The sequence below is a fragment of the Ovis aries genome, chromosome 24 (assembly GCF_016772045.2).
Source record: "Ovis aries strain OAR_USU_Benz2616 breed Rambouillet chromosome 24, ARS-UI_Ramb_v3.0, whole genome shotgun sequence".
Taxonomy (NCBI): Eukaryota; Metazoa; Chordata; class Mammalia; order Artiodactyla; family Bovidae; genus Ovis; species Ovis aries.
In genome coordinates, this window is record NC_056077.1 from 35,462,256 (window position 1) to 35,483,929 (window position 21,674).

General features: G+C 51.7%; 1 protein-coding gene across 5 annotated transcripts in view; it reads right to left on the minus strand.

Moving 5' to 3' along the window:
• Positions 1–20,488, minus strand: part of CUX1 (cut like homeobox 1) — a 350,788-nt gene extending 330,300 nt beyond the window's left edge. For 3 of the 5 annotated variants that reach the window (XM_012104509.4, XM_004020987.5, XM_012104502.5), the window contains exon 1: positions 20,403–20,488. In XM_012104509.4, coding sequence (XP_011959899.2) covers positions 20,403–20,465 — 63 coding nt within the window. In that variant the 5' untranslated portion in view covers positions 20,466–20,488. Of the gene's footprint in view, positions 1–18,778; positions 19,124–20,402 lie in introns of those variants that run through there. The other 2 variants (XM_027961700.3, XM_012104506.4) reach the window with 1 other exon arrangement.
• Positions 20,489–21,674: the final 1,186 nt, after the last annotated feature.

Below are 21,674 nucleotides of genomic sequence, written 5' to 3' on the forward strand. Positions count from 1 at the left end.
TTTCTCAAACTTTAAATGTGCCTATGAATCACCTGGGGAATCTCACAAAACTGTGGATTCTTACTCAGTCGGTCTATGGTGGGGACTAAGGTTCTGTATTTCTAACAAGCTCCTAACTGCTGCTGCTGGTTCACGGACCACAGGAGTACGAGGGTCTAGATTAGAACAGCATTTTCCAAGAGAAATAAAATACATGCCCCATAAACCATGTTCAGTGTTCTGGCAGCCCCAGATCTATCTAGCAAGCCTTCCTGATATGGAAAACAGCCTCTGTATGCCGGTGCTGAATCGAATCTCAGACACAGAGCTGTGGGTGAAGTAGCATCTCCACGGTGGCTCAGTGGTAAAGAACCCGTCTGCCAGTGCAAGAGGCACAGTTCACTCTCTGGGTCAGGAAGATGCCCTGGAGAAGGAAATGGCAACCCACTCCAGTATTCTTACCTGGGGAATCCCATGGACAGAGGAGCCTGACAGTCCATGAGGTTGCAAAAGAATCAGACACGATTTGGCAACTAAACAACCACAAAAAGAAAAGTTCTATTGCTTTGCCAGGCAAAGGAGGACCCAGTGGGCTCGTGCCCCCAAAAACTGTGTCCCCAACCCGGGAGGATTTGGAGAGGAGGTGTTTTATGGCAATGGTTCAGGGCAGGGTAGCTAATAAAGATTAGGGTGTGTACTGGGCCTACACTCCTTTAATCTGGCCTCAGGTGATCTCCTAATGAGCTTCTCAAGATTATTAAACTATGGTCTTCTCTGGACTGAGGGTGCTAACATCTTCTATGTGTTGGGGTTCTAGTTCGGTAAAGAGCTCAAAGATATTGTTATGTGTATCCCCTGAAGTGGAACCAGGCCCCAAGGCTGCACTACTGTTTCTCAGCTGCTCCTTTGTCTCTGCATCCCCTCCCTTCCCTGCTTAGCAACTGTTTGAAAGGCTTTCATGCCCAGGAGCCCCATAGGGTCTTGCTAGGTTCCATTCCCTCCTCACCTCTACCTAGGATGGTACCACGTTAGTGCCAGTGGGTCTCAGCCAGGACGTAATCAGACTTGCAGCTATACACAGACAGTACCTCAAATGTACACAAAGACCATCATGTACCCCTAAGCCCCCATCTCCTAGCTTTGACATTTATCAGCTCATGGCCAGTCTATGCCACACCCCACTCCTGTTGTGAGAAGCTTTGAAAAAACACCAGTGCCCACCCCAGACTAGCAGGATCAAAATCTCTGCAGGTAACCCCTCCCCTAGGGGATCCTGCAATGAGTCTCAGGGCAGTAACATCAGAGAGAGGGCAGCAGCCCCAGGAGAACAGGCGTGTCTGGAGTAAGGCACCAGGAGGTCACCCCAGGGGCTTGGCTACAAAAAGATACCCCATATATGTATATGTATAGGTGAATCACTTTGTTGCACACCTGACACTAATGCAGCCTTATAAATCAACTATACTCCAGTATATATATATTAAAAGAAAAAAAAGTACCCTCCCCGAAGAGTATGGTAAAATAGAAACCATAAAACTGCATTTGTCCTAATATAATCATGATTATCATAAATGCACACCATTTAATTTCACTAAGCAGACAGACTCTCAACCAGGGTTTAGAAAACAAGATCCTGCATCATGTATCTGTGTTAGACACAGAGTAAAAGGCCATGGAGTGAGTGAGTGAGTGAAGTCGCTCAGTCGTGTCCGACTCTTTGGGACCCTGTGGACCGTAGCCTACCAAGCTCCTCCGTCCATGGGATTCTCCAGGCAAGAATACTGGAGTGGGTTGCCATTTCCTTCTCCAGGGGGTTAAGTGGCAATAATGAAAGAGAAGAGGCTTTACCAGGCAAATAGAAACTAAAAAATGAAGGGAAGAATAAAAAGAAGAAGAAATTTGAATATCAAAAGTTTTTAAAAAACAATGGAAATACTACAAATAATCACACAAGAAAAAATTTTAATGCCTAGATGAAATGGACACATATCTAGAAATTATAAAATGCCAAAATAAGTCTATTGACAGAAAACTCAGATTAACAAAGAAAATGAAATGATAAATTCCTCTGAGCCCACTCTTAGGCTCAGGCCCCACGGTCACAGGTGAGCCCTATCCAATTCGATACAGATAATCTTCATCTTACACACATGGTTCCAAAGCCATTTTAACCCATTTTATGAGACTAGTATAACCTCAATTCCAGCTGGATAAAAATAAGGAAACTGTAGGCCATTTTACTTAATAACACAGATGTGGCAACTATACATCTAGTCCAACAATATTTTAAAATATAAGACAGGGAAGAGTTGATCGAGGAACACAATGGACGCTTCAACATCGGAGTGCTGATCACTGCAATTTACCACATTCATCACTGAGCGCTTAAAATCACCCAGATATGAACAGATTTAAAGGAAAAGGTCCACACCGACTCATGATGAAAGCTCTCAGAAAAGTGGAGACAATGGCGTCATGTAGTTATTAACCTGATTAAAGCTGCTACCAAAAATCTCCATCAGGTGCATTCCCTCTAAGACCAGGAAAGAAGACACAGAGCCCCATCACCAGTCTGCAGCAGAGTCCTTGGCCTTCTGGCCGACAACACAAGTCTCTTGGGTATGAGGAGTGGAAGGAAAGGGACAAACAAAAGTGTCACGTTTTTTGCATATGATACCCTCCCCAGAGATGCAACAGGTTCAAGTGAACTAGTAAACCCAATAAGAGACTCAGCAACCTGGCCAGTTTCAAAATCAGTAAACAAAAACCAGTTTTTTCCTCCACACCAAAATAGTCAATCAAGAAGAAAAAAAAACACAAAGTCATTGTTCACACTACTACAGAAACTGTACAGAACCAGGATTTAACCTGGTGACGAAGGTACCAAACCTTCCTGAAGAAAGACCTAAGCAAATGGAGAAACAGTCTCAGTCACGGATAGGAAAACTTGAAATTTCTTAATTTTCTCCCAGATTAATCTGTATATGTATTCCAAATCCAATAAAGAAAATCCAGTGGAACTTAAGGAGAGCTTGATAGAAATCAGCATTAAAGAATAACGGACGGTGAGGAGTTAGGATATTTCGAAAGAGAAAGGCAAAGTACAAATTCACCCAATCTGAAAGTAAAATATGTATAAAGCCACAGTAATCAAACAGTGAGGTACCTGTACAAGACGAAACACATGGGGTAGTGGAACAAAAGAATGACCTGGAAACATACCCACATATATACAGGGACTTGGCATTCAAGGGAGGCAACTCCCTAAATCACTGGGTAGGAGACTGGACTGCCCGGCAGGCAGTGCTGGAGAAAAACTGACTCCCTCACAGTGCACGGAAACCATCTCTAACCTAAAAATCTAAACACGGCAGACAAAGCTCTATGGCTGTCAAAGTATGAGTATCTTTGTGATCTTGAGTGGGGAAAAGATTTTCTCAAACAAGACTGAAATGAAAAACTGATAGATCCGACTTCATCAAAGTTAGGTTTTTCTGTTTATTGAAGGACACTACGACAAATCAACAAACAAGTGAAAGATTGGGAGAAGCGACTTAGGAAGGTGAAAACCAACAAAGGGTTACCAGGTTAACATACAAGGAATTCTTGCAAATCAACAAGGGATGAAATATAGGACCAGACGATTTATGAAAAAGTAAATCTGAAAATCTAGACGGGTATAAAACAAGGTTGGTAACAAGCAGAAAACACACCGGTAATCAGAGAAAAATCACAACCCTCAAGTGCCACTCTAAAACCATCAGGATAAAGGTTTCCGAGAAGCTCTGATGAGACAGAGGCAGAGAGAGCAAAGTCGTGTAGCCGCGCGGGGGAGCAACCCTGGGACTCAGCAATCCTACTCCTGGGCAACAGTCAGGAGACACATGTCAAGATGCCCGAGGCCACTGAGCAGGGCCATCCCCAGGGAGATGGACATGTGAGCTAGGGTTGGTGCTAGGGACTGAATGGTGTTGCACCCCACCTCCCTCAAATTCATACGGTGAAGCCTCAGTGACCTTTGGGAGGTTAAGATAAGGTAATGAGGATAGGGGTCCCCATGATAGGATTAGCGTCCTTATGAAAAGAGAGCTCCCTCACACTCTCTCTCAAGACCCACCATCGTGTTGAGGACACAGCAAGAGGAGGGCTGTCTGCAAGTTAGGGAGAGGGCTTTCCCCAGGTACCCTCTTGATCTTGGACTGCAGGCACCTTGATCTTGGACTGCCCAGCCCCCAGAATTGTGAGCAATAAATGTCTGTGGCTTACAGTCCCTAAGACAAGTGGATTCTTCAGTTGGAACCCGACGCAGCTCTCATGAATGATGAAATTTGCAGGGGGTAACATGGACAGATCTTAGAAACAGTGAGGAGTGAAAGGGAAGGGAAGATTTACAGCATGATGCCACAGTTATGAATTAGAGCTACTTATACATACAGAACAGGCCACATGTTTTACAATACACCCATATAGAGGTATACTAAACACATTAGAATGAGAAGAGGGGACTAGACATGGGGCTGGAGCAGAGAGGAGAAAAAAATAAGATAAATCATGATGTGCTGTGAAGTGAGAAGTGATGAATGCAACTCAGGGGCGGGGAGACACGCACGTGTGCACACATGCACACACACAAGACACACATACACACACGCCCTGAAGGCAGGCAGAAAATACGGACTTAGTTTTTCCTGCCTGTAGCATAGAAACGAGAGCATTAAAGCTCTTGACCTAAGGATTTCAATTTTTAATATAAAACAATTGGCAAGACGTTCCTAAACTTCCAGAATTATAGTGAACTGGGTTGACAGCAGGCCCTCGTTTCAATTCCTAGGAAGTAAGATGATATACCTGTCTGAACTGACATACCCACAGAGATACATACACACAACTGAAGGAGATTTGGTATTTTGCTCTAACTTGCAGAACCTGTCAATTTCATTCACAATTTACACCAGCTTCTAATTATACTTAACTGAATATTAACCATTCTAATTGCTCGATGCTTTATCGGCAGCATCTGAAGTATTGCGGGACATCTGGCTTGGCAAATGGGATGCTGCCTGCTCTCGGAAGAGAGCTTCAGCGCTCACTTTCATCTCACACCCTCAGCTCGGCTCTGCCTTCAACAGGGACCATCACATCTCACTTCTCATCCACACCGAGCCAGAGCAGTTGCGGGGCCGGGCGGCGGGCGGGGGACATCGGCTGTAATGCTGGATTTCCATCACAGAAGGCTGGGGGCAGACGGCAGGCAGGACAGAGGGCCCAGGTTCCTGCCACCTTCTATCAGCAGGCCTGGACGGCCTCTTCTCCCACGGGTGTGTTCACAGGCAGAAAATGGCACTTTGTCCTGGCTCATTGCCTTTTAACTCAGAAGCAGCACCATGAGCAAATCTGCTTGACAGTCTCTATCTCTCCAGCCAAGACAAAGTGAAATGACCATCACACTTGGCCAGAGGAGAGGCCCCTTTGCTGGTGAGTAAAGAGGGAAGGCAGGGAAGGGCAGAGACCCTGGGTGGGCTGCCAACAGTGTGTGCTCCCAGGCTCTCCACAGTCCATCTGCACGTAACCGTGGTCCCAAAGGGCAACCCCACCAGAGAGGTACCTGAGGAAGAGGAGTCAAGGGGAGGCCACAAAGTAGCAGACTCAAAAAGTTAAACACAGAGTTACTACCTAGGACCCAGCAATTCCACTCCTAAGCATAAACGAGAAAACTGAAAACCTACAGTCACGCAAACACTTACACACAGATGTCCACAGCACCTTCTCCGCGCTAGCCCCAAAGCGGAAACAATCCCAATGCCCATCAGTTTATGAAAGAATAAACAGAGGTTTAACAGGATGCTACTACTCAGCCATAAAAAGGACTGAAGTGCTGATACGCACCTCAACATGGATGAACTAGCAAAACTTATAGTGAGAGAAAAGGGGCCAGACGGAAGTCCACGATTCCATTTATATGTGAAGAACAGGCAAACCCAGAGGCACAGGACGTAGACCAAAGGTTACCTACAGAGCCTGGGGGGAGCTGGGAAGGAGGGTGACTGCTGACGGGTATGGGGTTCTCGTTGGGGTGACAGAAACACTCTGGAATTAGATCGTGGTGATGGTTACACAGAGTGGCTGTCACATATTCACAACGTGTGAATATGGCACAGAATAACCAATGGCACACTTTCAAAAGGTTAAAACCATAAGTTTTGTGTGCACATTATTTAAAAAATAGAAAGTGACAGAGTAAATGTATCAGGCATTGTGTCGAGGGAGCCCCTTCTGCAGCAGGACCCACAGGGAAGGTCTCCAAGCCCCCTGGGGCACCACTGAGCCCCCTCCCCAAGGGTGAAAGGAGCTCTCCCTTAAACAGCAGACACCTGGAAGACTCTGGGGTGCCCTCAAGGCCGAACCCAAATCGCCGCCTCAGCTTGAGCTTCTGAGACCAGCTTCCTTGGCCAGCAATAGTCCACTCTGCACACCCCATGGGAAATGAAGGAAAACTCACAGGCGAGTGTCAGGAAAACCTCCCTAGTCTCAGATGTTAAGAATGGGCTCTTGAAAAGATGCCCTGAGCCTCTCAAATAGATAACAGGCATCTAGAAGAAACGTGGCACTGGCCACCGGATGCCTCCCGCGGACACGGCTGTTCAAAGTCTGTTCCAGAAGCTTCCCTGGAGGGAGGGAGGTCAGGGCATGAGGCTGCACGGGGACCAGGGCAAAGTGGGGGCCGCCCTCCTATGAGCACGAATTCCCCCAACAGTCAGCTCAGGAAGGGCTGCCGACCCCAGAGGGAGAAGGCAGGGCCTCACTTCAGAGGCAACAGCCACTTGGCATAAAGATTTCTCAGCCAGACCCCCTCCTCCTGACACAAAATATAACCACCACCACATGCAGAGAGGAAGCCCACGAACACAAGGCTCCATCCTGGGGTCTGAGGTGCACTGGCTGCTCCCGGAGGCCCGCGCACTGGCCGCCTGGGAGTAATTCCCAGAGCAACATTTCTAAACAAGGCTCTGGCTCTCAACCTCCTCTTTCACCCCTCGTAGTTCGTGGAACCTCTTCCTTCCTCCCTGAGCCGTCTTACCCGTTCTTGAGGCCGTGTTCACAGTGATTTCAGTGCAGCCTCCCTCCCATATCCCGGAGTGAACAGAGGAATCCCACGGCAGGACCCTGGCTCCCCGCCCGCGTCCTCCAAACTCTTTCCTAGCGAGAGTCCTGCTCTTCTACCTGCAAACAAGTTCAAACCTTTGTGCCCTACAACAGGCCCCCATGCCCATCACCACCACCATGCCCCCACCCCTTGCACACACCCCCGTTCCCCATCACACACCTCACAGGTCCCAGAGCTGCTCCTGGGGGAGGGTGGGGGGGGCAGCCATACCCACTGGTGACAGACAGTGGCCATCCTAATAGCTGGCAGGCACGAACCCCCCACCAGGACATACCTGACTTGCCACCAGGTATCACACTGTAATTAGTCATTGTAATTGAAGCCGAACGTAATTAATTACATAATTTTGAAGTGTTCAAGTTAAATTCCATTAAAATTACATCATGAAACTGGGGAATTACAAAGGATTACTGACAAAAAGCAAATAGGGATGAATAAAGAAACTCCAGGCTGACTCCATGCCTGTCTGAGTCACACCCAACGCTCAAGTACAGCGCCTGGCACCCCACCTGCTTTTAATAAACCTCTGGGACCCAGCCCGGCGGCTGTACGCACAGGCCTCCTCTGGGGGGGACCAGAGCCGGGCCCCAGCTGACACAGAAGACCTCTCCTCCCTCCACGCGCTGCTCCCCGCCCTGCCCTGGCCCGGCCTCAGTCCCCTCTGCTGAGGCCTCCCCTGTCTCTGAATGCCACTCGCTCAGCCCATCTCTGCCATGGCTACCACGACCCCAGTGGCCTCCCGGGTCACACCAGGGCCTGGCGCCTGCCGGCACGCAGCCTGGCACCTTCTCTCCCCGCCCAGTCCCTCCCCATCTCGTTCTGGACCATGACTCCCCACCCTCCTGGCTCCATCCTTCACCATCCCTTCCCCTTGCATTCTGGATCCTCCTGAACACAAATCTGAGTTCTGAATGGTCCTTCTTGCATTTAAGAAGCAGCCTCTCTCAGGGGGCCCTCAGAACACAGAAGTGACTCAGCGGGACTCTGCACCGAGATGTCTGGGCCCAGGCCCCGGGCACTCCCACGCTGTAATGCACTTATTCCTCCCGTGTTTACTTTCCGTCTCCTCTGCTAGATCATAAGTCCCTTGAGGGCAGGGCCATCCTGCTGCTGTGGACACTGGAAGGCTGTGCTACAGCAGCGCCTGGCCACCAGGGGAGGAGGTGGGTCAGTGGAACACCACGTCCCATCTTTCCAGACCCCTGTCCTGCCCTCCACACACATCAGACACCCCCAACCCCTATAGGCTGACATCTGCAGGGGGCCCAGTGTGTCCTGCGGTTTGGACCAGCGGGACCAGGGGCTCATTCCTCTTGGTACCCCAGGGGCTTGACCAGGATCCAGGGCCAACATCAGGCACCAGGGAGACCCGCTCAATAAACGAATGAATGAAGGGTCCCAACACTCTATGGAGAAAAATGGCTCGTTCCCCGAAACAAACAAGACTGCAAATCACCTCATTCAAACCTGCTGTGTTATTTTCGAGAGCAGCGCACCCTTGTGCGTGTTTTCTTACTAAGTGTACAACTTCATTATAAAACAAGCCGGCATGCAAAAACAAAAAATCATCTGAGTTCAGAGGAACCTAAACACTCAGCTGTTCCAAGATGACTCCTCGAGGAAAATAAGGAGCGTCATCTGGCGAGGCGCCTTCTCGAGAGAGGGAGGTCCTCCTGAGGACCCTTACAGAGCTGCCCTTAGTGAGCATGGCCCAGCACCACACCTTCATGGGCAACTGGGAACAAATCCCTGTGTCGTGGGTGCTTTTCGGTGATACGAGTGGATTCAAGTCCAGTATCACAACAGGGGCTAAGTCGACTGGGCTCCCAGGGACTGAGAAAGGAGGGAGTTTCATCCTGGCCGTCACGAGGTTGAACACAAATATTAGCATCTGATAGCAAATGGCCCCCCTGTACCAGCATCAAGCCAGGGGTGTCAGAGAACAGTCCTGGTCAGAGACGCTTCCTCAGCCCAGCACTCACGGCTGGACTGCCCACTGGACAGGGCAAGGCCTTGCCTGCGCCAGTTCCCTCACACACCCCACAACCCACACCCCAGGCCCCACCACTGGGCATCTCTCTTGCCTTCCAATTCCCCCCAACCCTTCCCACCAATCTGCTTTATGCACCGATGGGACGTTGAGGGTAGCAGGTGACACAGGGAGGGTTGTGTTCAGCCCAATGCTGTAACTGCACCCCAACCATCAGATACAGTTTGCCAACCTGAGTGCTCACCTCCTGGGGAAGGATTATCTGTCAGACAGTCCTTCTCTCTGGAGCTCCACTGTGCACTGACTCTGAAGTCTCGCAGCAGGGGAGGCTCGAGGAAGTGTCTCGGATCCAGCGAGGCCTCGGCTGGAGAGGCGTCTGTCCACTGGGCTTCCACGCCCACCACACAGGCTCTGTCCAGTGCTCAGCTGCTCAAGTGAAGGGACTCACCCACCCCCAAGCTCAACCTGGGCACCCTGTGGACAGGGAACCCCTTCTGATCCCCTGGCAGCCTCATCATGACGACCCTCCTTTAGGGGAAAGCCATTCTCGGGGACGGCCGGGGTGATGGGGAGAGGGAAGGCAGGAGGAAGGCAGCCCCAGGGAGCCCCCTCCTCTAGTCTTGCCGGGGGAATCCCACGGGCGGAGGGAGCCTGGTGGGCTACGGTCCACGGGGTCGCAAAGAGTGGGACACAACTGAGCGACTAAGCACACACGGTGGGTGTGCATCTATCTACACGTACAAATGTCTTTAAAGCATGTGCCTTGTCACCAGCAGACACAAAACCAGCTACAACGTGAGGAAGCCAGCACTCCCCGCAATGCTTTCCTTCTCCTCTCTGCCTTTTCCTGAAGCCCCGCGGCAGTCCCAGCTCCAGAACTGACGAAGTTACAACACAAGGTGGGAGGGGGGATCCCCACGCTAAGATGAACTCTTCAGCCCTCCCCGCCACAAATGATGGCAAACTCGTAGGCACCAACCAAAACGCAGACAAATCCTCCAGGTGCTTCAAACCCCGGGTTTCAACCCATCTTCTAGGCTTCAACACCAAAACCTCTCCACTGCATTTCACCCCTCCTTCTGCCAGGGGCTCAGCCCCTGAATTCCCCACACCCCCTACCCCCGCCATTCCCTCCGGTGCCCGTAGCCCAGCAAAGGAGCACGTCTACCTCTTCCTCGTGGATGCCAGGCCCTGCCCCCCACCTCCAATCAGCCACCCAGTCTGGACCCCAGGGACAGTGGCTCCTTTCGCACCCCCGCTCAGCAAAGGCCTGGCAGCCCTCACTTCCCCAAATCCATGCAAATATTCATGCAGCCAGACGGTGACGTCACCCCTACAGAAATACCCTAGGTACTTTGTAAATGAAGAAGCAGAGAAAGCACGCAGGCTGTGAAGGCCACTGCTCTGAAAGGGAGCTACTCGGTCAAGCTGCGCCCACACTCACAGGCCAGCTTCCGGGGTGCCAAGCACTCCCGAGACGTTTCTCCAGCACTGACCCCCAAGCCTTCGTGTTGCTTGTGTTGGTGGGGTTCTGATCCTTACAATACCGACTTTCCCCCGGTTCATGTGGGGAAGTTTCCTCCCATTCAGGCTGTGGGCAAAGTTGGAGAATAATTCTCTGTCAAAGAATTGTTCTGCCCAATTCTATTTTTAAAAATGTGAACTTTTTGCATTATGTGCCACAAATACGATTATGTGTATCTTAACCAACCTATATGTCACTTGGCAAAGGAGGACTTTAATACATGGCAATAAAACAAACAAAAAGAAATACATGCGCTAGCCCTGTGTACCTATCAGTAGCTTTCAAAACACAGCCATTTGAATGTACCCTGCCTACCTTTCACAATCAGAAGACGACTTCCATTTGCAGTTCTGAAATCAACCAGCTGAGTGAACCTCAAATCAGGAATACACAGGTCTGCCTGCTAAGAGAAGCCCAAAGTTCTCCTGCAACAGGACTCACTGGGAGCCCCGAGTTGGGGCGGGTGCGCACCAGAGCGCAGGGTATTCAGTGGGTGCACTGAAGGCCTAAGGCGGGCACCTGGGAAGGGTGGTCAGAAGCTGAGAGGGTGTTACGTGGGGTCCATCAGAGACAGCGAAGGAGGGCATTCAGAGACCACCAGCTACCCCCTCTGCACAGAACTCGGCTCAAGCTTAGCCTCTCCCGCTCCAGACGCTTTCCCTGCCCACCCACCCCCCGCAGGCCCGTCCTCTGCCGCCCTCTACCATCCCACAGGTACGCACCATCACAGCCACATTCCAGCCACCCGGCCCCTCTGCGCATCTGGGCTACTGGCTCTCCCGCCCTGCATCACAGTGCCGGGTGCACAAGGGAGCTCCCTCTGTGGCATTGGCTAAGATGAAAAAGAGGTGCATAAACCAGGCTGGGTACCCCGAAGTGCAGGGAGAGGAGGGGGAGGTCCCCTCCATGGAGCACCAACCCGAGGATCCTTCCACAGCGGGGAAAAGGTGTAGGCGATGTACAGACACCCTTCAGGAACTCTGACTGTTGAGGAGTGTGGTCTCCATCCTGTGCCAGCGGGAGCCACCCCGGGTGTTTAAGGAGAGACGTGAGATGATGGAAGCAATGACTGGGGAAGGTTCATCTGGCTGTCGCGCCTATAATGACTACGACCTGTTTCAGACAGGCAGTTCTGAAACTGCATTGGTAAAGGCTAATACTCCCAGCTCTTGTGTGTTAGGAAGATTTGGCTCTCACACACAACTACCCCCCCAAAACTAACTTCATACACACACACAAGATGTATTAAAGTATCAGTGTGTATTAAAATGACAGCATAATTACATACCAACACAGAGCAATGTAAAACAATAGCAAACCATTCCTTACTTCTCTTGACAATGACATTCAACCATAACAGCAATATCCTTCCTCTTCCAATTCTACGTCAACGCTGACAAATTAGGGTGCTGGGGCTGAGGAGCTGTGAGGGTGGGAGGGGGGATGGCGGGGGGAAGCCCGTGTGCCCCACCCCCCCCATCCCCAGGGTTAGCAAGCTCCAGGTGACAACTTCCTGACTACACGTCACACTGCTCGTGAGGGAAGGGCTTGGCAGGCCCTGGCCACCGCACCGATCCTCTGTGCCTGCCCATGACGGTGAGGGCCCTGGTGGCCCAGGGCACCTGGACAGGGCGTCTTGGCAGCAGCCTGGGCTTCCTGTCTGGCTCCTGGGTCCCACGCATGCCTAGGGAGCAGAAGCACGACTCCAAACCTGACCTTGTCTCCTACTTGGCTGCGTGGTGTGACAGCACAGAGTGTTATATAACGACAAGCTGAGGTACAAGTGAAATGAAGCAATCCCAGTAAATTAAGGTTTCTCCACTGGTTTACATGACCGCTCCTGTTCTCGAGCTTTCTGTTTCAAAAGGGTACAGCTTACAACACCTCTGCTGTGTGAACAGGAAGGGAGGATGGAATTTTACTTGCAGGTCTACATACAATGTCAGTTGTAATTTCTGCACACTGGTGACCCCAGATCTTCTCCCCTTTGAAAGGTCTGCATTCCATGGGCAGCTGCTACCTACACACTCGGCGAGGGCACAGCAGAGCAATGTGAAACAGAAATAATTCACTGTACACAGAGCTGCGTGGGTTCAAGTTCTAGGTCAACTATCGTGGGGAAAAACAGAAAATAAAGGACATGCTTCACCATTATCTGCCGCACCTTTCAGAATGAAGCAAAAATGGTGATAGGAGCAACAGAATGTTCTTACTTTCAGGGTGAGGGGGAAAAAAATGTCTTTTCCAAACCTAATCAAAAAATTAAATGTACAACTCCCTCCAGCAAGAATTTTATTTTTAATTTTCATTTACATAGTATCTTTCTTCCAAGAATCTCAAAATAATGGAGTTCCACAAATACTTTAAACCAAAAAAAAAAAAAAGAAAAGTTGTCACAACGAAGGAGGGGACAGGCTTGGCGGGGCACGAGCTCGGAGGAGGGACAAGAAGTGGCAGGTAGGGTGACAGGAGGCGCTCGGGGCTGGCAGCGCCCAGGTTGAGGGCGGCTCCGAATTGGCTCTTCCTCTGCCAACAGCCCACAGGCCTTGCTTCTGTCTGCATCTTCAAGACAAGGATTCACCTCTGGTGTCACTTACTAGCTTTACGTCAAACTATTTTGATCTAAGCAGAGATTGCTCCTCTAAAACCCCAAGGGGCGGTGGCAACAAACCAAAGACCCTTGCAGGTCCAAAATAACAACAGAACCAAGATGCTTAAAATATAAAACTATGCTAGAAAACAAAATACTAACAATTCATTTGGAGGAAAGACCCAATGTTAGAAACAGACTACCTCGCTCTTAGGGGGAAATTGGAAAAGAAGCTTTTGAACTGGGTGGGTTGGTTTTTAGGTATTTTCTTTTTTTGTTTTACAGCTGGGTGGACAGGATCTGAACGTCTTACATTTAGCAAAAAGCTGTCAACACCCAAATAAAATTTTAATGACAGTAAGAATGGCATTCTATTTCTCACAATTTCGCAACGTTCACTTAAGAAAGAGCTAATTTGTCAATTTGTTTTTCCCTTAACCAAACTCAAGACACCTCAACTATGCATAACTTAAAGAAAAAAAGTTAACTGCTTTAACTTATTAGATAAACACAGTCAAAGAGAATGATGTCTTTAAGAAAACAGGCCCCATGCAGGTATACTCGGGTCAATGCTAAGAAAGAACAAGCTTCTGAGCAAGCTCTGGTAATTTCTTCCGACATGAACTTCATAAATCACAGTCAGAAGCGTCCAGGATTTCAACTGTCAGCTGGCTGAATCGGCCACAAGGAAGGTCCTGTAGCCCTGACCGTGGCCTCTCGTGTTTTATAAAAGGTGGGATCACCCACCTTTCCCAACTTCACAAGTGCCTCAGAGGAGGAAGTGGAATCTAGTTAGTTTCATGTCAGTCTCCTACCTGGCTATATTCTTCCAGCCGCTCTGCAGTGCTGGGTAAATTCTTGGAAGGATTGAATACTCCCATCCCCAGTGCTTTCCAGTTACCTGTCCCCTGGTGGTGTTCCTAAGAACTGGGTGGGGGGGAGACCTCTTGCACAGGCATCTGACCAGTCACATCTGAAGAACTTCCCCGGGGCTGCCCCTGGCCCAGGGCTCTAATAAACACAAAATTTCTGCCACTTGCCTGCCCGCCCTGGGGCCTCCTGCAGTAAAGAAAAGTCTGTAGACTCAAATGAGGAAAACTGACAACATTTATTTTGCGCATTAACATCACCCTATCAGAATTTAATTATAGCAAGAATTAGAATTATTTTTATTAGAGAGTTGTTTACTTTTCAAAGGAAAGGTTCTTGATGGGTTCTGTAACAAATTAGATGTCTTTCAGGAAGAGCTGTTCGCCCTCATTATGTTTCTTTAACTGTGTCGCATTAAATGAACAGGGTAGCACACACAGTTTTTAAAGTCACAGCCCAGATGCATTAGGCCAGGTGTCTGAAAGCCATGGCTTCAAGCCATGGCACTAATGAGGGCAATGCCACAGGTCCCCCCTCAATCCCAGGTAGCCCCTGCCGGAACACCTTCAGCCCAGCTCGAGACGCTTCTCCTCCACCAACTTTCTCAGAACACAGCTGAAAAGTAGGACTGACTACACCTCAGGAAATCCAAGACTTTGACGGAACCAACAGGTCAATACAAATCAGCACCTAAACACCAACTGAAACTTGGCTCTTAAACATACAACGAAACCAAGGCTATCAGCCGGTTTGGGAAAAGTAAAAGAGGAGAAATGACTGGGATAATCTAGAGGGCCCCACCGTGACATGTTATTGACATATCCCCTTAACCTGGCTTTTTGTTTGGTTTTGTTGCTATTTAAGGTTACATCTCTAGATGTGCTTAGGGAAAGTTAATTTATTCTAAATCTTTATCGGGGTGTAACAAAATGTACCCAAATGCTCATGTCAACAAATGTTTATTAAATCAGAAATCACAAATGGATTCACAATTTCTGTGCCATTATTAGTTGTATAACACGCATCAAATCGCTTGTCTAATTATGCCATTAAAGTTCCCTTTTCACTCCATGATCAACCCTCACACAGCTCTCTCAGTGCCCAAGCACACACGGGCATCCAGTCCCTAAAGCGCCCAGCACAACAGAACATCCAGGTAAAAACTGCAGTGGGGCACACGGAGAGGTCACAGAGCCCCTCTTCAAAAGCCTTGGACAAAATGAATGGCCATACGTAAGAAGTGTCTCTGTGCTTTGCTATAATAAGATTCAAACACAGGATTCCAAGAATTCCACCTGTTTTCAATTAGATACCAGAATTGCTTGAGTGTTTAAACTACATTCACTTGCTACTTATACAAAACAATTCTTCCGGGTTTTTTGAACATTTTAAGTATGTTAAAATAAGATTAAGGGTCTGGTTTAAACAATCAGAGGCAGGGGAATTTCAGCTGAAACCAAAACTATCTGTCTGCAGCCATAACGCAAGGGCTTCAGACAAAACAACAGGATGAAATACACGAATTTCGGTCTTTGACAATTACTTGTAAAAATCAGACCTTTCATAGGGAAAGCTACTTCATGTATATATACATATACAGATGTTTATGTTATATAATGTATATAATACATTAAAATGGGTTTTTTAATAATTTCTAAAAATACAAGATCCTATATATTTAATGTTTATAGAAACTTCTTGTTATCGCTGTGTTATACAGTCCATCAGATACATCTGTCTTCTAAATCGGTGAAACTGACATGAGGCCAATCATGTGCACTGAAAAAATAGGGAAGCACAGGTAGGAATCCGGCCTAGCCCTTGCACGATTTTTCACACGATGGATTTCCCTTTTTAAAAAATGTACAACTTTTCCTTCAACGATTTTGTCCTCCTTTCATTTCACTGTGGATGTTCCTTGTGCTTTTACAGATGAGCTGAAACACACATGATTTTTCTACCAGGAGCCTTGGTTTTTCTCTTAGGATGTGATCCCTGCCTCAGGAGGAATTTAGACTACTGACTGCTCCAGGTAGATGCAAGGTTGCGGGGTCCCAAGGTACAGCCCGGTGCTTCTGAACAGGGACCCCTTATGCCCCCACCCAGCCTACCTTCCCCCACCCCCACCCCACCCCGCCCCGCCACATCCCGCCCCAAGCAAACCCTGGTGGGTTTGTTTGAATTACATACAACAGGGCAGAGGACTTTTGCAACATTCACTAAAGGTCTTGGGCTCAACTGACTCACCAGACAGCATTTTTAAGGTCAGCTCAGTGGATTGATTAGGAGAGTTATTCCTGAGGACGGGCAATCTGTCCCTTCCCCACTTTCTCATGTCGCTAACTACAGGCAAGACGGATGAAACTGGGGGAAAAGGGAGAAGGGGGCCTCTATGGACCCACCACTGCAAGAAGTGCTGCATAACTTAACCTCTTCCCTGACTTACACTTTCTTAAAAAAGCAAGCAAACATACAACTCTCCCACTGCCCCCCCCAAAAAACCTATGCATAGTTTCATAGAGGGGGGAAAGAAACTTTAATCAACTGATAATGACCCCTTCCCACACACAATCTCTAAAACACTGATATTATTAAGAGAACCAAAAAAACAAAGGCAGCAGCTGTGTGGAACCTCATCCCCCATTTGTTTACTCTTTATTTTAAACGGTCCTAGATGAGATACAAATTGTAATCAAAATAATATACTTCATTTGGAGAAGCGTCCTGGATGGCTGGTAACCTACACACTTCCCTAACAAGAGAAAACAAAATAAAAGCAACCAGAAAATGGACTTGCAGCAAAAATGAAATTGCTTTCTTATTTTGAAAAAAAAAAAAGAGGAAAACGTTTAAAGGTTACTTCTGCAGAGGTTCCTTAAAGGGAAAGACTAGTCACCATGTAGGAATAATGCTCCAAAATGAAGCCAGGCACTGGCAAAAAGCTACCCTAACATACAGAGTTACATGAGCTTGTTTTAGAAAGTGTCCTCTTTCCAAACGTGTATTTAAAAGGCAAATTTATACAATGGTGTTTTTCTTACTTAAAAAAAAAAAAAAAAAGCCTGGTTTTTACAAGTCTGGGATAGGATAAAAAACTTGTCCAACTAGTCTTAGCAAGGCCAGAGCCCTGAAACTCCCATACCACAAGACTTTGGGACTAAAAAGGAAACAAAATAGAGCTCAGTCTGCAGAAACTCTTCCTGGGCACTCACTCCACGTCCCAAGGCAGCTTCAAGGCAGACCGAGCAGAGGGCCCAGGAGGGCTCAGCCCCAGGTCCTTGTGTCAAGCGAGGGGCTCCCAATTGGACCCTCAGGGACCCAGTCTCTTTACCCTCAGGTAGCAATACCACCACCCTCACTTGGCTCCGCAGGCAACCTGAGCTCGGGATAAGGGGTTCTGGAAAGATGAGAGGAGTCTGAAACTAATGAATTCTCTCTTCTCAAACTGCAGATGCACTGGCTCACTTACTGTCTGTGGGAACAGAGATGACACTAAACCAGATATCAACTCAAAAGGCCTCTTCAGGGCCCAAAGACAGAACCACTTTCACCTTCTAGAACCTGGGCATCCCATAGGCAACTGAAGGTTTTCAAACAGGCGATGAAGTGGCAATCGAAAACCGTCTAAGACCAAATCTTCCATCCATCACCAAAAACCAGCAGGCTGCTCAGTAAAAAGAATGAAGCTCAGATGAAGAATTTTTTTAATTCAACACCAACATCGGAAAGTTCTTGCACATGAACTGACAGGGAAACTTTTCATTAAAGTTACACGCCTAAATGCAGCCCCCCACCAAGTACTACACTGAAGATGTAACTAATCATCAAGGAGTGGGTGGGGTGGGGGGGGAATCAAAGAAGTCATAAAATCTAATAACTCTGGAGAAACCGAATCCATCTCCCAAGCAGTTTTTGCCAGGATACTTAAGGAAGAAACTACCTTGGTATTAGACTGGAATGTCACATTTAGGAAGACAAGGGGAAAAAAAAAATTTAAGGTTTGTCTCCTAAAACTCCACAACGGGTTTTATAGTAAGCTCGGGAATTAAATTATGGTAAAAGAGAGCTATTTTTACTAAAACAGGGTAGACCAATTTATCAAAAATGCCATTCGGCTGTGTTCATTACATTCAGGAATCTAATTTACACAATAGACACTTCGGAATAATCTATTTTAGTCAATAAACACTCAAACTCCTTTAAGTTTTAATCTTATCGGAAATACATATTTCACATAGTCTTCTTCCTAGTTAAGTGAGAAATGTGAAGAAATTTCATAACGGCCGTCAGTCTACTTTATCGCTCTTACTACGCAGGCAAGAGCAGAAAACAAGCATATACAATTAAAGTTGTCAGACTCCGTTTACATACGTTTTAATCCAATCCGCTGCATTTCATGCAAGTCTGCATCTGGAGTTCATTTCCTTTCCTCCTAAAAGTACTGCAGGTCACTATCACCAGTGCTCCGGGTTAGGAAAGTTCGGCCAAGTTTACCTTCAAGCACACCTTAGAGCTGAGAGCAATAGCTGTCCCACAGGGACGCTGAGGGACCCTCCCCAAACCGGAGCGCCTGGGCGCCCTGGGCCCCTCTAAGCCGCAAACACCTCTCCAACCCCCACCGCCAGCGCTCGCCGAGCTTCTGGCCCACACGCCGCTCACCTTCAACTTGGCTCCGGCTACGCACAACATCCACCTGGCAGAGTCCCGGGGCTGTCCAGGAGCCGCCAGCGCGGAGCTGGCAGGTCCCAGGCGGACCCCGAGGGCGCGCTGCTCCCCTGGGTGGGGGGTGGCAGGCAGGAACGCGGCCCCTGGGCACGGCTGTGGCTCGGGAGACAGATGGGGAGCCCCAGCACGATCCCCCCTCAGCGCCTGGGGTTGGGTGCGTGGACCGCGGCCCGGCACACCGCTGTCCAGTGGGACACCCGGGGATTTGCTTTCGAGAACACGATCTGGGTAGGCATTTCGGAGCGGACCCGCCGCGCTCTCCATTGCCCACCCACCCCCCTCCACCCGCCACCGCCGCCGCGGACCCTGCTGGGAGGGCAGGACCTCGGAGGAAAGGGTCCGAGAGGAGCTGATGGGTCACTGTCAGCCGCGGGAAGCCCCGGGCGCGGGGCGAAGGCCGCCCGGATAGGAAGCGGGAGCAAGCGCCCTGGGCCGCGACAAACCGCGCACCCAGGCGCAGAGACGGGCCTGCGCTCGGGGAAAGTTGCAGTCCTCCTCCGGCGCCCGCACCCGCGCCCCCGGGTCACCCCGACCCCCGGGGTCCGCGTGCCGGGCACCCGCTGCCTCCCGCAAGTTTCCCCGAGCGCCCCTACCCGGGTCCCCGGCCGCTGAGGGGCCGGTCCGCGCCGCTCGTGCAGGCACACAAAAGAGCGGGGCGGCTGCGGGGTCTGCGGGTGGCCCCCCGGGCGCCCGCCCGGACGTAAACAAACCCCGGGGTCCACGCAGAGGGAGCCCCAGGTCGGGCGCGGGAGCAGCGGCGCGGTCCCGGCCCGCTGACAGCCCGGGGTGGGGGGCGGGGGGCGGCGGCGGCCGGGGCCCCAGCCGGCCGGGGCCCGGGGAGCGCGGACGCCCGCCGGGCCACCCGCCCGCCTGGCCGGAGCCGAGCCGGGCCGCGCCGCCGCCGCCGCCGGTGGCCGCTCTGACCCTCCCCCGAGCCGGCGGCACCACAGCGCCACCAGCCCCAGCTCCGCCGCGCCGGCGGCTCCTCCTGGAGAGGCAGGCGCTTCACCCCCACAGCAACTCCCCACAAACTTTCCCCGGGAATACGGCGGGCCGGGGGGCGCGGGGCGCGCGGCCGGGCGCCGCCGCCGCCGCCGCCGGGCCGCAGCCCCCTCCCGGCACAGCGTCCGCCGCCGCCGCCCGCCCGCCCGCCAGCCAGCCGCCCGCTCCCCCGGCTCGCGCGCGCGCCCCGCGGGCCGCCGGGGCCGCCCCCTCCCCGGGTCCCGCGGCGGCGGCGGCGCAGGGCCGGGGGGGGGGGCGCCCCGGGGTGGGGGCCGACACCGGGGGCAGCGGTGGCGGCGGCGGCGGCTCCCGGCGCCATCTTGGGCTGATCGATGAATTGAACAAAGAGGATCAATTTCTGATCAAGCGAGTTATCAATGGGGGCCGGGGAGCGAGAGGGACTTGTCCCCGACTCGGCCCCGCGTTCCCCCGGCACCCCCCTCCTCCCCGCCGCCGCGGCCCCCCGGCGGCCGGGCGGCCCGGGGTCCCGGGGGGAGGCCGCGACCGCCCGCAGCCCCCACCCCCGGGCGAGAGGCCGAGCGAGGAGAAGCCTGACCTGCAGCTGCTGTAAATCAAAGCGCTTCCAATATTGAAACATCGATCCCACATTGGCCGCCATCTTGAGACATATTGAGACGGAGTGAGAGGCTGATAGAGAGGGGGCTGGAGTTCAGGAGCCGCCAGGAGGCAGCAGGCGGGCGGCGCCAAAACCCGGCCTGGAGCCGGCCGCCGCCGCCGCCACGGAGCACGCGGACTCCTCCTCACGGCGCCGCCGCAGCCATGGCGAGCCCGAGCCGGAGCCGGAGCCGGAGCCCGAGGGCGCGGCGGGCCGCCGCCGCCGGGCCCCTCGCGCGCGCGCGCGCGCGCGGCCCCTGCCCGCTCCCCCGCGGCACCCGCCGGCCGGCCGGCGACCCCCGCCCCTCCCGAGACCCCGGCCCCGGCGGGGCGGTGGCGAAGGCCGCCGGCCCGGCCCCGAGGGGGCGCTGGAGGGCGACGGGAGGGGGGCGCCCCCGGGCCCCCAGCAGGAGGCCCCCCGAGCCCGGCTCACCTGGGGCGGTTTTCGGGCGCGCCGGGGGTGGGGCTGGCAGGGTGGGGCGGGGGTCGCAGTCGCCGACTCCGCGCAGCCCCTCCTGGACCCTGGGCAGGGAGCCGGCGGCCGTTTGGTCTGGCGAGTGCCGGCCCTGCGCCGCTTTGCGATCGCCCTCCTGCGGGGCGCTGAGCGCGCGGAGCCGCCGCGACCACCTGCCCAAGCCCCGACCCCGCGCGATCCGGGCCCACGGCCGCGGGGCGGGTACGAGGCGTGCGGGCCGTCGGCGGCCGCACACCCCTCTTCGCTGCGCCCCAGCCGGATTCAGAGACCGAGTCAGCCGGGAATAGCGTTTCACATTGGGGGGCACCGGAGCCGGAGAAGGCAGCAGTGACCCCCTGTGTCACTGCACCCGTCAGAGTCCCGCATAGTGGCCGCGCGGTAGCCGCGCCGCACCTCACCCCCGGTGGCCAGGGGCCCCAATGGCCCCCACCTAACCCCAGCTGTGCCAGCTTGGGCCACTACAGGAAAAGTTTTGGAGCCCAGTTCTGTATCCCCCCGCACCGCTTCAGCGAAACAGCCCCAGAAACTTCCTGTGGTTCAGACACATCGGTTTGGGTGCAAAAACTTGGAAAGTGTGGGTACACTTACAAGGAAAAGCATGGTCCCCGGCTTACAGGGATGCTAAAACCCCAAAGTCAATTCTCTTTTGATTTCTTTCTTCGCAGAAACCTGGCAAAAAGCACAAGTTTTATGATCGTCATCTTTAATTGATTACACACACGTGTGAGTTTGAGTTTC